Source organism: Phodopus roborovskii, unplaced genomic scaffold, assembly GCF_943737965.1.
Source record: "Phodopus roborovskii unplaced genomic scaffold, PHOROB, whole genome shotgun sequence".
In the NCBI taxonomy this organism is placed as follows: Eukaryota; Metazoa; Chordata; class Mammalia; order Rodentia; family Cricetidae; genus Phodopus; species Phodopus roborovskii.
The window spans coordinates 7,614,852-7,629,571 of NW_026126646.1; the positions used below are offsets into that span (position 1 = coordinate 7,614,852).

At 49.0% G+C, this 14,720-nt stretch overlaps 1 protein-coding gene across 2 annotated transcripts in view; it reads right to left on the reverse strand.

The window, feature by feature from the left end:
- The window catches only part of Samd11 (sterile alpha motif domain containing 11), a 17,409-nt gene extending 8,334 nt beyond the window's left edge, over positions 1-9,075 (reverse strand). For both annotated transcript variants that reach the window (XR_007833650.1, XM_051174007.1), the window contains exons 1-4: positions 8,493-9,075; positions 7,544-7,635; positions 4,045-4,226; positions 3,389-3,439 (exon numbers count right to left, since the gene is read on the reverse strand). Coding sequence is in view for 1 of the 2 variants with exons in the window: in XM_051174007.1 (XP_051029964.1) it covers positions 3,389-3,439; positions 4,045-4,226; positions 7,544-7,635; positions 8,493-9,009 (842 nt within the window). In the remaining variant the exon portion in view is untranslated. The remainder of the gene's footprint in view (positions 1-3,388; positions 3,440-4,044; positions 4,227-7,543; positions 7,636-8,492) is intronic.
- Between the last annotated feature and the right edge of the window lie 5,645 nt (positions 9,076-14,720).

Sequence of the window (14,720 nt, forward strand, 5' to 3'; positions counted from 1 at the left end):
CACATTGTCAGTATGAGGATGCATGGTTTGTGGACAGCACACACCAAGTACAAAAAGCCAGCTGCACACCTCTGTGTGAAACCACTGACAGAACACATGTGTATGCTCTCTAAACAGATCAAAGGGAACCCAGGACCTGGCATTTAGACCCAACAGCTATCCTTTGCAGAGAAAAGTGTGCCCTGACCTGCCTTGGAGGGCAGCCTGAAGAGAGGGTAAGCTGTCATACATACTCCCAGCTTTGGCAGCAAGAACATGGCATGTACTCCCTAGTTCTTAATTCTTTTAAATAAGGAGACTGAAGTTCTGACAGAGCTCTATAGCTGACAAGACTCATGCTCATTAGCAGAGTGCACAGGTGACACACCAATCATGGGTGGGTCCTTTTGGCTTGGTTTAACAGCGTTTAATTCTGTTTTCTGTTCCTCCTTCCTGCTGAGTCAGCTGAATCCTCATCCACAAAGCCCCATAGAGGAGAGGATGTGTAAGTGGGAATACCTTACCCTGGAGTTCTGTAAGCACCCCCACACCAGTAGAGAAGGAAGAAGCAGGAAGCCAAAGCCAGGGCAGGAGCAGTGGTGCCCAGCACTCAGCACATGCCCTCTGTGGCCCACCTGTGACAGAGAAGCCTCAGATTCTGGCAGAGCCTGTACAAAATGACCTGGGAATCAACTCTGAACCTCATTAAATAGCTCCCAGCCCCTGACCAGGGTGACTGGAGCTGGGCTAATCCAGGGCTGGCACCTAAGCAGATCAGTTTCATCAGCAGACACCCCCGAGGGCCTCAGCCTAGAGGCCCAGATGTGTTCTTCCCATCCCAGCACTACAGCCCCAGAGGGCAGGTGGGGGTATAAGTACATTATAGGATTAATTGGCATGAGGCTCATCCCTTGCATCCTCATCAGTGTGGAGTGTCAGGAGAAATTGCTATCTCAGCATGAGAAGGGGGTTGTGGGCTGACTAGGCACAGGCTAGAACAGCTATAGAGTGGCTCTCATGGTAATTTCCTTCTTGCTAGGAGGCTAACCAGTTTCTAGAAACTCCAGGGAGTAGGCAGAAAGTCTGTTCTCTGTGAATACAGCCTGGCCCACAGAAGGAAAGTGAGGTCGTCTGCCTGGACCTGTATCTGGAAAAGCCCGGTGACAACATCATTTACTAGGCACTGGATAGCATGATTCCATGTAGCAATATCTGGTCAGAACAGGACTTGAATTTAGCATCCACCTCCCATCTTGCCTTGGTAGTGACCCAGTTATGAAAACTTTTTCCTATAGTTTTGGTCATTCACTGAACAAATTATGCTGATTTTATACAGCTCTGAAAAAAATTCACACATACATAGCTGAAATGCATTAATTATTCCCTTAGCATCATGGCATGGAGTTCTTGAAGCCACAACTCACCCTCTGCTTCCCACTGCATCCTATTACATGTTATAGACAAAGCCCTGGAGTATCTCAGGAGGTTGGGGTGTGGATGAAGAGACGGATGGTCATGGAAGAATCAGAATGCTGCAGGGGGAGGATCATGGGGGAGGCCAGAAAGATTGAGAAAAAGAAAAAAAAAGAAAGATTGGCCTAGCACACCTTCCTGGAGTCCCCACATTATGCCTTTGGTGTGACCATGAAATCCAGACTTGTTCCCCTCCCTGTCAGTTTAGGGAACCTGAGGGGCCAGAGACTATGCTGCCCAATGCTTGACAGGCATAACAGGGAGTTAAGAGTCTTGCTTAATCCAAACAGGCAGGTGGTTCACTGCAGGGTTTTTCAGAGGACCAGAGATAGAAGGACAGATGAATCAGTGGAAACAAGTGAACAGACAAGTGGAGAGTGTCACACAGACAGTGATGGATTCAAAGACAGGAAACTAGAGACAGAAGAATGAATAGGCAGGACAACAAGGTGGAAGAAAAAAAAAAAAAAAGAACCTGGTGGGAGTAACACAGGCAGAAGGCAGCTGGTCTTGGCCACCCACAGCCCATCCTTTCTAAACACTGGATTCATTGGTAGGTAAGTGGAAGGCTGTCACTACTCCTGGCCTGCTGTCTTCTTCCCCTTTTCAGTAGACCAAGGGGCTTCTCGAGGTGTACCAGGCTGAAGTTGTTGACACAGTGACAAAACTTGTATGGGCACTTCATCACTAAAGCCTTGTGAATTCGAGGAGAGCCACAGGAAATAAGAACTGCTCCTAGAGGAGAGGCATAGCCACCAGCTTCCCTACTTGTCTTGCTGATAAATTTATCCTGCAGCATGTAAAGTAAAAGGCTCATAAAATATCATCAGTGTACATGATGGTTTATAAAAATGATCAGGCCACAACCCACTGTTGGACTTTTCCTGATGTATTCCCCTTAGGCCCTGGGGTAAGACTGGACCCCACTATCCAGAAGCCACAGCTAGGCATGCTCTCATACTGACTATTTTTTACCCCTCGGGAACTGGGAGACTGGGTCTTCATAACACTCCAGCCTTGTTTTCTGGTGACTTCATTTCCTTGCTACATCCTGCATTTGCAGCCCCCACCCATGCTTCTGTATCATGAATCCATGTGTTCCTAAGAAAACCCTGGCCTAACTGGGTGTTGGTGATGCACACCAATCCCAGTACTTAGGAGGCAGACACAGGTGGATCTCTGTGAGTTTTGGCCAGCATGATCCACACAGCGAGTTCCAGGATAGGCTCCAAAACAATACAGAGAAACCCTGGCTCAAAAAACCAAAAAGAAAAAGAAGAGAAAACTCTGTCTAATATGCAAGGTTTCTCCCAAAGGATCCTTTCAAACTACACTTCCTTGGTGAAAGCTTTCTGTGCCTTCTTTCTTGAAGATAAAACCCAACATGTCCAGTATTCAAGGCCCAGATCTTATCCTACACCTAGCCAAAACTGCCTCTCACATTTTCTTCCTTCATTCTAATACAACTTTGCAGACCTCCTTTGCCCCAGTGAATTCTTATACATCCTTCAAGACATCACTTGTATATCACCATCTTGGTTCATTTCTGGGAGGATAAGCAGTGAATATTATAGCCTCTTCTTTGAGCAGATGGACACAAATGTACAGTCCTATCAGTGACAATATATACTCAGACTGTAGAGGTGCTTTGCTCAGAGCCTCTCCCTATGCTACTTTGGCACGTGGGATGTGCTTGGCTAAGGTGGAATCCTGCCACCCATCCCCCAGGTTCTGCAAAAAAACATAGAAAACCTGGTGATACTCAGCTTACATTGGTTCATATCGAAAGAGTAATGAATAAGATGGGTACATAGGCAAAGGATGGAGAAAAGGCAGGGAGCATAGAACTTATAAGCAGGTCAATGGGAAGCTTAGCAATAAAACTCCCTGCTACCTGTGATGTGTGTGTAGAAGCCTCACAAGCTTGGATTCTTACCTGCAGGATGTTTCTCTGAAAGAGATATTCACATCCCAGTGGGTGTGGACTCTGAAAAGGGGAAAACATAGGGTCAGCAGGACTCCAGATATACACCTGGACAGAAGGGCATACATGAATCTGATTCTAGCATCCTCCTGGACCAGTAGTTAGGGTAGTGGCTAAGAGGTAGTGTTCCATGCCAAGTTAAATGTGCTTCAGCTCCCACTGGCCAGGCCAGAATCAGCTTCTGGATTTACCAGAAATGAATGAGGACAACAGTCCTGACCTTACTTCATTTTGGGCACCTAAAGTAGCCTGGCTGCATAGTTGGGAAGGGAAAATACTGAGGCTTCCTCTACATGGCGCTTATTCTACTGAAATCAAATTCCTAGTTGCTGGAGTTGTTTCAACCAGTGTAAGATCACACCAAGGAGAAACCTTACAGCAGTCACCTGAAGGGAAACTTGGAGCATCAGCCCAGGTTGGTACAGGCTTCTGGGCCCCACTGCCACCAGCCCATTCCCTAACAGTGACCCCTGCATAGAAAGTAAAGTGCCTGAATAAGATGTCAAGAAAGGTTCCTGTCTGTGCCTGACCCTCACAGTGTTTGCAGACCCTTGACTTTGATACCCCCACCCCACAGTAGCATCCTGGCCTGGCCATGGAACAAGTACCTTCTCTTCATGATATGGACAAGTGAATCATTCTCCTGCTTCAGGCCTGGCTGCTGCCTACAGACTGGGCTACTTCCATCACTGTCACCATCACTGGCTGAGAAACTGGCCGTTCTTTCTTTCTTTAGGGCGTGTGTAGGGGGCAAAGTGACTGTTCTCTTGTCGGCCAGCCGTCCCCGGTTCTGAGAAGGTGGGAAGAGGAGGGTTAAGTTAGGCTAGGCCTTCAGCCTCCAGGGCATGGGCCAAGGTAAGAAGCTCCATTGCTGTAGATCAGCACACAAGGATGACTGTGGGATCCACAGGCTCCAGTCCAATTCTTCTCTGTAGGCTCAGCCTCAGTGATTGTAAATCCCACCTTCCACATCCCAGAGAATGCCTCTCAACCCTGTGGCTTTTCATGGGTATGGAATCTGCTGGGATCCATACAGTACCTGGGGCAGGGTTCTAGTCACATTCTGTCTATCTGTTGTCAAACAGAAACATCAATGAACTGTCATTTTTCTTTTATTTCTCTCTCTCTACCCCACCCCCCATTCCCGAGATAATGGGATGCTAGGCAAGTGCTCTGCTATTTGAATAGTGTTCCATTCTGGACACTGGGAGCCACAGTCTCTGCTACATCTGCCCTCAGGAGTCTTTAGGGACCTCCATTTGATTACTTCCCAGAGTAGGTGATATGGACCCTGTAGTACCAAGTCTGTGGGGGTGTAAATCACTATGGCCTGAGTCCTGGCCTCAGGACAATAGGGTCATTTCTATGGCCCCTTTAAGATCTACTTGACTTTTGTGCTTCACTGTTCTAGGAACAGTAGAGTGAAGGTAAGGCTGCAGAGTGGAAGCCATTCATTATGCCTGGGATTTATCCTATAGACACTGCACTTACTAGGCTTGAGTCCCAGGCCTCTGTCATCCCACAGACTTGGGGGAATCATTTCTGTGAGCTCTTGCTTGTCTCTCGATAAGAGAAATACCTTTTTTTCCCCTTTCATACAATAGAAGAAAGAACGGGACACAAGGTCCGTGAGACTGTCACTTGGAAAGGAGCCAGAGCCAGTTGGCTGTTGTCAGCCTCAACCTCATGGCACACACAGCTGGGCACAGGGACCTACTTCACACTTTGAGCTTACCAGGGGTTGGATCTTGGGTAGTACCTGGGGGATGACCCATAAAAAATGGTACCAAGGATCCAGATGGACTATCCTGATCATACTCAAGGACCAAGGATATAGCTTCCTTAATGTACTGGGAATGTCAGCCAGTCCTACTGCTTAACATATCTGAAAAATTGAAAACATATCTGAAAACCTAACCAAGAGCTAGCCTCCTTCATACAGTGGGAGGAGTGCCATTGTTCAGTTCCTCTGATTTATGTATTCAACTATTGGAATATCTGTGATACTGATACATACTTGTGGTCCTGATTGTGGGGTACAAGAGGCAGCTGAAATGTGGGAAAGTTGGGGAGGTCTTTCTAAGAAGGAACCAGGCTTAGGAAAGTTGGCCTCAGATCTGAGATGTCTCCCACTCATGGTAGGGATTGGGAGGCCCAGAAAAACAGCAGGCCCATCCCTCTCTGAGGGGCAGATTTCACACTTGAAGTGAGGGGGGAACATGGCTACTTGTCCCCCAGTCTTGTGGGGGGTGCCCAAGAGACACTGGTTTGTAAGCAACAAGACTCTTCCCATCCAAATAAAAAATAGAACCCTGTAAGTCTAGTGAGGACCCATCTCACACCAGCTACCTGCTGGATGCACAGTGGACAGATGTTGGCCTCTGGCTCCAGCAGCAACTGCTGTCTGTATTCACCTACATGTTTTGTGAACCTAGTATGTGTGCTAGTCTGAGGCTGATGGCCTGATTAGATCTTGTGGGCCCATATAAATGAGTTAGTGGTTTCCCACCATGCCCTTCAGAGCCCATAAAGAACCCATATGGATATCCCACCACTATCCCAAATGAAACAAACCTAAGGTGGTCAATTGGGTCCAATCATGGCATTTCTGCCTCACTCTGCCCCTACAGAGGGGATACTGGGTGAAGCCAGGTACAGCTCTAATTCAACATCAAGACCTTTATTGCCCTCCCCCAGGGGCTCTAACTCAGGTCCTCTCCTGAGGTAATCTCTTTTTCAAAAAATGAATCCCTCAAATGCTTCTTGCATACATGCATGATCTCTAATCTTTCTTGTTCTTCATGTACATTGTCTGTCTTTGGTGGGATTCTCTAACCACACCTCAACTTCAGCTCACTAGATACAGCCTGCCCTGTCCAAGCTATACCATCAGGGCACTCAGACATTTAGGCACATGCTGGGCAGGATTCCAACTAGTCACCCCAGAGGCACAGGTTGCTCACCTTCAAGCCTGGGACTATCCCAGATCACAGCCAAAGCAAGTCAGTGTGGTCATGCCTCAGAATGAGCCTAATCCTACCATCAGCATCACTCACAGGCATGCCAGATGATTTAGTGACCTCCAGATCTGGGCCAAGAAGAGTCCTAAAGCCCAAGCTGACTGACATGATCCAGGGACAAGGCTGTGAACCATTTCCATGATTTGAATAGAAATAGTTCCAAGAGTGGAAGAACTGGAAAGAGGTAACTCAGTGTTTAAGAACACTTGCTGTAAGATCATGGCCAGCCTGATCTACAGAGTGAGTTCTAGGACACAGCCAAGGCAGTTACGCAGAGGAAGCCTGTCTCAAAAAACAAAACCGAGCAGGGCCGTAGTGCCACACTCTGGGAGGCAGAGGCAGGTGGATCTCTGTGAGTTCAAGACCAGCCAAAGCTACAAAAAGAAAGCCTGTCTCAAAAACAAAAAACAACAACGACAAAAGCCAAACAAACAAAAAATAAATGGCAATGACAACAACACTTGCTGCTCTTGCAGAGGGCCTGGGTTTGGTTCTAACTATCCACATGGGAGCTTAATACCATTCTTAATTCTAGTTCCAGAGCCTCTGACTCCCTCTCTAACTTCATAGGCACCAGGCATGCATGAAACAAACACATATAAAACAAAAATAATTCTCAACAACAGCTCACCCTGTATCCAAACTGGAAATGGCTTCTGCACCCAGGATTCCTTCTTTTTCCCAGGTACAGTCTGGGAGAGTGACAAGTAACCCACTGGCCTATTTACTTTCTTCAGGTCCCTCTAACACATAAGTAGGGTTGAGGTTAAGAGTTTCATTCCCAGGCGCATGCCTTTAATCCCAACACTCGGGAGGCAGAGGCAGGCGGATCTCTGTGAGTTCCAGGCCAGCTTGGTCAACAGAGACAGTTCCAGGACAGCTTCCAAAACTACACAAAGAAACCCTGTCTCGAAAAAACAAAACAAAACAAACAACAACAACAACAACAACAAAAACCAACCAATCCAACAAACAAACAAACAAACAAACAAAAAAAGATTTTCATTCCCAGACAACATAGTCACCAGTTTTGAAGCAGAAACCCAGCCCTTCTGCCCAACAAGCTCCAGCTTATCTCATATCTCACCACGGGCGAGGATATTCTACAGCCTGGACAATCGCAGATCGGGGGGTGCACTTGCAGGATCCCCTTGGACATAAGCGTCTTCAGGCTTTTCCCTGCCAGGAGACCAAGCAGAACATGTGAGGGAGAAGCCAGGTGTAAATAGCATTAGCATGCTTTTCAGGGACATTACTGCAAGGCCAAATCTCCCTCCTCTCCACAAAAATTCATGAAATCATGCACGAAATTCACAATGATCTCTCAAATCCACCGTGTCCAACTTCTCTTCTGGAATTCTGTCCCACCCTTGCGACAGCTGCTTGGGAAATGTGGGGGCTCTGAAACTTAAATAACGAGGGGGGATTGCACTCCCCCCTACCCCGCCCCAGTCCTCATCTAGCTATCCACCCTCTCCAAACCAAAGGAACTCATAGCAGAGGCTAGGTAGGTTGAGACCCCTGATGAACTGAGAGGTGCAAAGGGGATCTGGCTTTCTTCTGCATTCCCTTCCCAATAAGAAGAGGTAGGCCTCACGGTGGGCATGACCCCCTAAATCGACCGCGTTCAGGTTGCTAACTTTGTAACTCCCACTGTGTTCCACTGCTCCGACCTGCACACAGCCTCCACTAGCGCGCACTCTAAGAAGAGGCGTCCCTCTCATTAGCCTCTCAGGAGCTCCCGTAAACTTCCCCTGCCTTCAGGCCTCGCAGATCTAGAACCCCAGCGAGCTTTGGCCTTGGCTGAAGGGATCAGGGAGGCTGAGAAACCTCCGCTGTGTCCACTAAGTCGCCCCGTGCATGGGTAGGTGGACAGGCGGGGCTGGGATGGGGTTGAAGGGTATCCCTAGCACTAGCCCTGGAGCGGCAGCGCCCCCTCTGGGTTAGCGCGCTAGGTGTCCCAGGTGGCAGAATGAGGAACCCCGGGAACCGAAGAAGAGGGACAGCGGCCGCTCGAGCCCCCACCGCGGGCGCACCTTTGTGGCGGATGCTTCGCTTCCAGTCCTTGGCTGTCTCGCGGCCGCTGACGAACTGGAACTCGTTGGGTGTGAGCCACTCGCCCCGGTGGCGGATGGACGGGCCCTTGCTGCCCTGGCAGAGTTTACGTACGTAGAGCAATGCACGGTTGGCGCCGCACTCCACCTCGATACACGGCTCACCGTTGTCTAGCAGCGGCTGGAAATCCGGTGCCGCGGCTGCAGTAGCTGAGAAGCGCTCCAAAGCCAGCGGGTCTCGGGGCAAGTAGAGATGAGGCGCGGTCTCGTGCAGGTTAAGGTAAGCGCGCGAGGGGCGGAGTGAAGGAGTCAGCAGTGCTTCGTAGCCCGGAGCTGAGGCGGTCAGCGAGGCGGCCGGGGGCAGGGCTGCTGCAGCGGGCAGTGGCGCCAAGTAGGCGGGCAATGGTGGCAGCGGCAGTGCGGCCAGGGTCGGGTGGAAGGTAGCTAGAGCCAGAGCCAGGTCCTCGCGGCCCGGGAGCTCCTTTTTCACTGCTGGCATGGCACTCGGAGGCTTTCTGTTGCCTGCTCAATTTATTTTGGTTGGAGTTGGGTCTTGGGCCGGGATAGAGCCCGAATACGCACTCACTAGGCGGGCTACTGTGCCTCAGAGCTCGAAGCTGATGCAGCCGCCTTGCTGGCCGCCGGGCTTCCCTGGATAGTTAGTTGCTGGATAGTTGTCTGGTCCTCAATCGCCTGAGGCATTGTGCTCCTACTGCCTAAGATCTTGGGCCAGAACTTCTGGGTCCTAGGTCTCTGCAGAGCGTCGGAAGTCCAACTGCATTCGCGCCCAGGGCCAGTCCTTGACTAGCCAGAGCTTGGCTGAACCAGGCAGTGAGAAGTTGCAGAATCGCCAGTCCTGCTAGTAGTCCATCCAGGGGTTGTTAGCTTCAGCCCCGCCTTTCCCCGCCCCCTCCCCCCAGCTGCCCCGCCAACACCCGCGTTCACTGGAGGACTTGGAAGACTCGCCGCCGCCACCGCCGCCGCCGCCGCCGCCGCCACCGCCACCGCCGCCGCCGACGCCGCCACAACTTGGCCCATTTAAACCGCCCTGGCGCGGCGGGCGGGCGCGGGCTCCGGCTGGGGGTGCGTGAAGGCCGACTGACTCTGATGACATGGAGGTCGCCGGACAGGGCTGCAGCCCCTGGCTTCTCCCCAGTGGGGAAGATGAAAGGAGACCCTGGGTTGTGGGTGCTGGGCGCAAGACCCTAACTGTGGCCTAAGGGAAAGTAGGGTAACCTGCAGATAGGTGAGTGGGCTTCAGCTGAAATGGGGCTGGTATGGTCCCATTTCCCCTTGAGTATGTGCCTTCTCCTTTTCCACTCAGACTGCCTCTATGTATCTGCAGGGGCTGGGTTGTGCATTGTGGAGTGTTTGAGTTCTGTTCATAAGTAAGAACAGCAGTTCTCTGCTAGTTTTCTCTCACTACACTACCCATTTCTCACCGAGTTAGTACACTGGATCCCATATTGCATGTTCTCATTTTGCTGATGAGAACCTGAGACAGGTTAAGTAGCCTTTGAACGACACACAGATGTTTAAACTATGATGCCTACCTCCAGGGCAAACAGAGCCACAGAAAGGGACAAGAAGACATTAATAGAATCAGGGTGGGAGTATGGGGGATGGTGGCAGTGGGCTCAGTTAATCTGCACACCAACACATTTTCATTTCCAAGAGCCGCAAATCTGGGAAAGAGGGACCTGCCACATCTATGTTCACCTTGATACTTTGGAAGAAGCAGATTGATTAGCTGGGTGACTGATCATGTTTGTATGGAACCAAGATAAAAATGAAGAGAAACTAAAATATCATATGACTCTGGCATTAGCTTGTGAGAGGGCATGTCTGTTGGTGTGTCATGTTGGGCACACTAAAAAGTGGCCCATTTCCCCCACTGTCTTCTGAAATGCACCTGGCATCCTCTGACTTTGTCCTGGGGGCTGAGCTGGGTCACAAGATTTCTTTACAATTAACCTTCAAGGTAGGACCTGGAAGTGAGGAAACTGCCTCCTGCCACCTCTGCTTGTGACCCAGCGCCAGCTGGTATGTAGCTTGTAACCGGGGCAGTTCTTTCCCCACCAATCAGGGGCCTACTCCATCCACCATCCATGTGAGATTGCCACGTGCACTGCTCACATGGGGGATGTGCTAGGAGCCTGGACAGCCCTTGCAGTATATATCTATCTTTCTTTTTCTTTTGTTTTTTTAAAGATAGGGTTTCTCTGTGTGTAGCCCTGGGCGTCCTGGAACATGCTATGTAGACCATGCTAGCCTCAAACTCACAGAGCTCTGCCTGACTCTGCCTCCCAAGTGCTGGGATTAAAGGCATGTGCTACCTCTTGCACTCTTTCTAAGACTATTCTTCATATAATGGTCTGTTGGTGCCTCAGGGGATGGATGGAAGTGAATGACCATTTCTTTCTTTACCAACTTTGGCTGGATCCTGGACACTAGTATGTCCCTGGCAAACAATAAGCCTTCCTCTTCTCTCTATGGCCTATGTCTTGTCTAAGGTATGATGCATCCATGTCTAATGCATATAGGTGCTGCCTGTGATTCTTTGCCTTGGTGAGGCCATCATGCTAATGAGTAGTTGTGGCACACATGGAGAGACCATCATGGCTTCTGATTAAGGCCGAGGCTTGGACTTCATGTGTTCACTGCCTGAACATAACCTCCAATCTTGCTTCCAAAGACATCCCCTCAACTAGAGTTTCTCTTGTTAATGTGCTCCTGTGTGCAGAAGTTTTGGCTTCATGACCTTCTGTGGAATTGGAAACCACTGGCTTAGATCTGAGAAGGCCACTACGTGTGTGTGTGTGTGTGTGTGTGTGTGTGTGTGTTCACCCCTGCTTCTCTTCTAGCCCTGATTACCATCTCTCATCATGCTTATACACACAAACCATTCAGAAGAGGTCAAGGGCCACCGATCAGGATAAGTAGTGGACTACTCAAAATACCCAACCTAACCTCATGCCAGTATTGTCACCCCTGGAGTACTAGTATCCTCTGTACTCCTTAGAATGGAACAGAGGCTAGAGGGAAATAATTTTTGCACTAGAATAATCCAGGCTGCCTATACCTACACTACAGCCCCTCCTCCACTCAGGAGGCCCCACCCTCTGGCTTTGGAATGGCCTGGTCGCTGCTCCTGGGCCCCCTGTTTGGGGGCCCTCTGCTTCAGGCTGAGGCTGGAGTGCCACTGCAGGAGGGGGAGGAGAGTCATAAATAACCCTAGTGGCTGTGACCTGAGATATATAGGATAGGCTTGGTCTGGTCACAGACCCCTCTGTCCCAAGCAGGCTTGCCTGTCAACTTAAGGTTGCTTCCCTCTTAGAGCCCCTTCATTCATATGTCCCATCAATTATCTGTTTACTTAGCCCAGATGTGGTATACTCAGCTATAAGAAGAGAAATGTGTGAGACCACAAATGTGATCAGAGGAGGTACTGTGAAGGAAGAAGTCTTAGTCCATCCCTCAGGCTGTCTGCCTGCTTATGGTAATGGGCTGCATGCCATGCAGGTCTCTTCCCTCCCAATTATAGAGACAGAAAATTTCAGAGCCTACATCTGTAAACATGTAGGCTCAATCCTCAGTGGACACAGAGCTGTGATGAAGCACTCCTGTTTAACCACCAGCAAATGTATACATATTCAAAGCAAAAGGTAAACATAGGTGGGTCCCAACTTGCATCTACATTAGCTTCTAAAGTTCCTGAACTTGAATGTGCAGGATGGTGCACAATGCATAGGCACACGCTCCAATGTCCACACAAAGCAGGCAGTTTCACTACAACAGCAGAGACAAATCAGAGGTATACTAAAACCTGTACATACAATACCAGACCTTCAGTCACTAGTACCAGATAGATTCATTCCACATGTTCTTCTGCCAGGACAGTGTATTTGGTCCAAGTTGGCAGTGCTGTTGAACTTCCTAGGTAGAGTTAACTTTTGATGTCAGAGGTTAGTGGTAAATTACCTAGGGCTTCTGCAGACATTTTTGTAGAGGATCAGACTCTCCAGAAATGTGTCTACTTCCCGTCCTGGTAAGAAACAGAGGAATTGCCCTGCTGGGATGTGCCTGGCTTGGGGCTTGCTATGACCTGGCTGTAAGCCCTATTATGTCTCTCAGGAGAAGGGGAGATATTTCTGAGACTAGGATGTCTACTGACTTTAACCCTTTTCACTGAAGAAATGAAGATGAGCCTGAGTTCAGACTGGTACCACTCCTTTGGCTGTGTGGGCAGCATTGCCTTGCTAGAAGCACTCTAACAGGTGCCTCTAGGGGCATGCAGTCCCAAACTACACATTGACATTCACTGATCATGTTGATGTATGCTTACATATGCAGTGAGCCCAACACAACTCCTAGACTTTGATCTGTCATCTTTGGCAGGGATCTTCTGTCACCATTTGGCCTGCATGCTCAGCCCCTCCCCTTGAGCAGGGCAGAGTTATCTGGCCACTGTAGGGATGGGTTAGTCCCTGCCTTATGGCAGCTTTCCCAGTGTTGTGGTAGCCCCACTGCCTACCTGTTCCCTTCTGCTACTTGTCCTGGTGGTATTTCACACACCTTCTTGTCTTCAGAATATTAAGAGTTTGGTTACAGGTACCTTCTTCATCAAAAAGACATACCTTGGAGAGAATTCTGGTATAGTCGGGGGTGACATTATTGCCATTGGCAGATACTACCTAAAAAGTCCAGGCATGTATGGGATATGTGTGGTGCTCTTATCTGAGGGCATTGACAAGGTGGTACATAGGCATGCAAGAATATGGCTAGGGGCAAATCAGGTTGGCCTAAGATTCTGCATCCCAAGTTCTAGGTCTCTTGATGCTGACAAAGTTTCATCTACTATAGGCTTTCTGTGAGCAGTAAGTTTGTGCAGCAATTTTGCTTTTTGGGTCTCTTCAGAGCAGAACTTGGGGCAAGGGAAAGCCAATGGAACCTTAAGATAGATAAAACCAGCTAGAGTTGCCTGGTAACAGCATTGGTTGTCCACTGAGCAGGAAGAAACCGATGGCCATCTGCAGGAAGGCAGTACCAGCTCAAGAGAGCCTGATATAATGATCAAGGTGCAATATCCCAGGGGCAGATTCCAGAACAAACAAGGTCACCCTGTGTGGCACATGTCCTTGCCCCAGCGTGACATATGCCATGGGCAAAATTCAGTCATATTATATAGAACAACAATGTGTGGGAAAAGCATGTTACAGAATAATAATGGAGTCAGGGCATTTTACATGGTATGATACAGAGTACAGTGCCTTACATATAATATTTGACATGATGATGGGAGCATGTAGGGCTACTAGTGGGCTCCCATTGTCAATAGGCCCAATTCCATGGTGGGTGCTTTTGGAGTATACTGAGGTCTTGGTATTCTGTGAGGAATACCTGGGTGTCAGAACCAAGTCACCAGGGTTCATCTCTTTTCCTGAGCTGTCACAATAGGGGTCACAATAGGCTATCCTTGATACTATTGGATAATAATGGGGGGAAAAAATCTGTGCTGTGTATCTCTGGAGTCATGCACTGCAACTTTTGTTGTAGTACCAGAAATGAGTGTGTGGAGGCCCTGCACAAAATGTTCACAGAAGTCTGTGGTCTGTTTTCTACCAGTTTACTATGGGCAAAAAGGCATACATATTCACAGCACATACTCAGATGTCTACATGTACATGGGTTTTAAATTAAGACTATTGTCCATGGGCTTCCCTTGGGTTCTCAGCCTGGGGCCTGGCATGGCTGCTTTCTTTGGGAGCAAGTTTTCTCTCATGCTGAGGGTTAGGTGTAGCCATAACCCTGAGTCCAGTATCCCTGCCTGGAGTTACCTATGCCCTTTTTAGTCTGAACAGCATTTAGCCCCTTACAATGTAGGAGGACTCTAGAGCAGAGATTCCACTCCCCATCTAAGCAGCAGTGAGGTTAAGATGAATAAAACACCCACCTCAAAGGAGACAGCTTAATCCTGTTGATCGGAAGCCTGCTAGCCCAGTTTATGATGGAACATAAGATCTCCAAATCTAAATTTACACACCATAGTATAACAAGAGATCAAAGAGACTGAAGGTCGATTTGTAAGAGGACCATTGAAGGTTCTCTCTGTAATGCTACACAGAAGCCCTCTCATCCTGACTCCTGCTCCAAGAGAGCTATTGCTCAGCAGGAAGACAGTGGGAAGGACAAGTGAGATTCTGTTGGAGA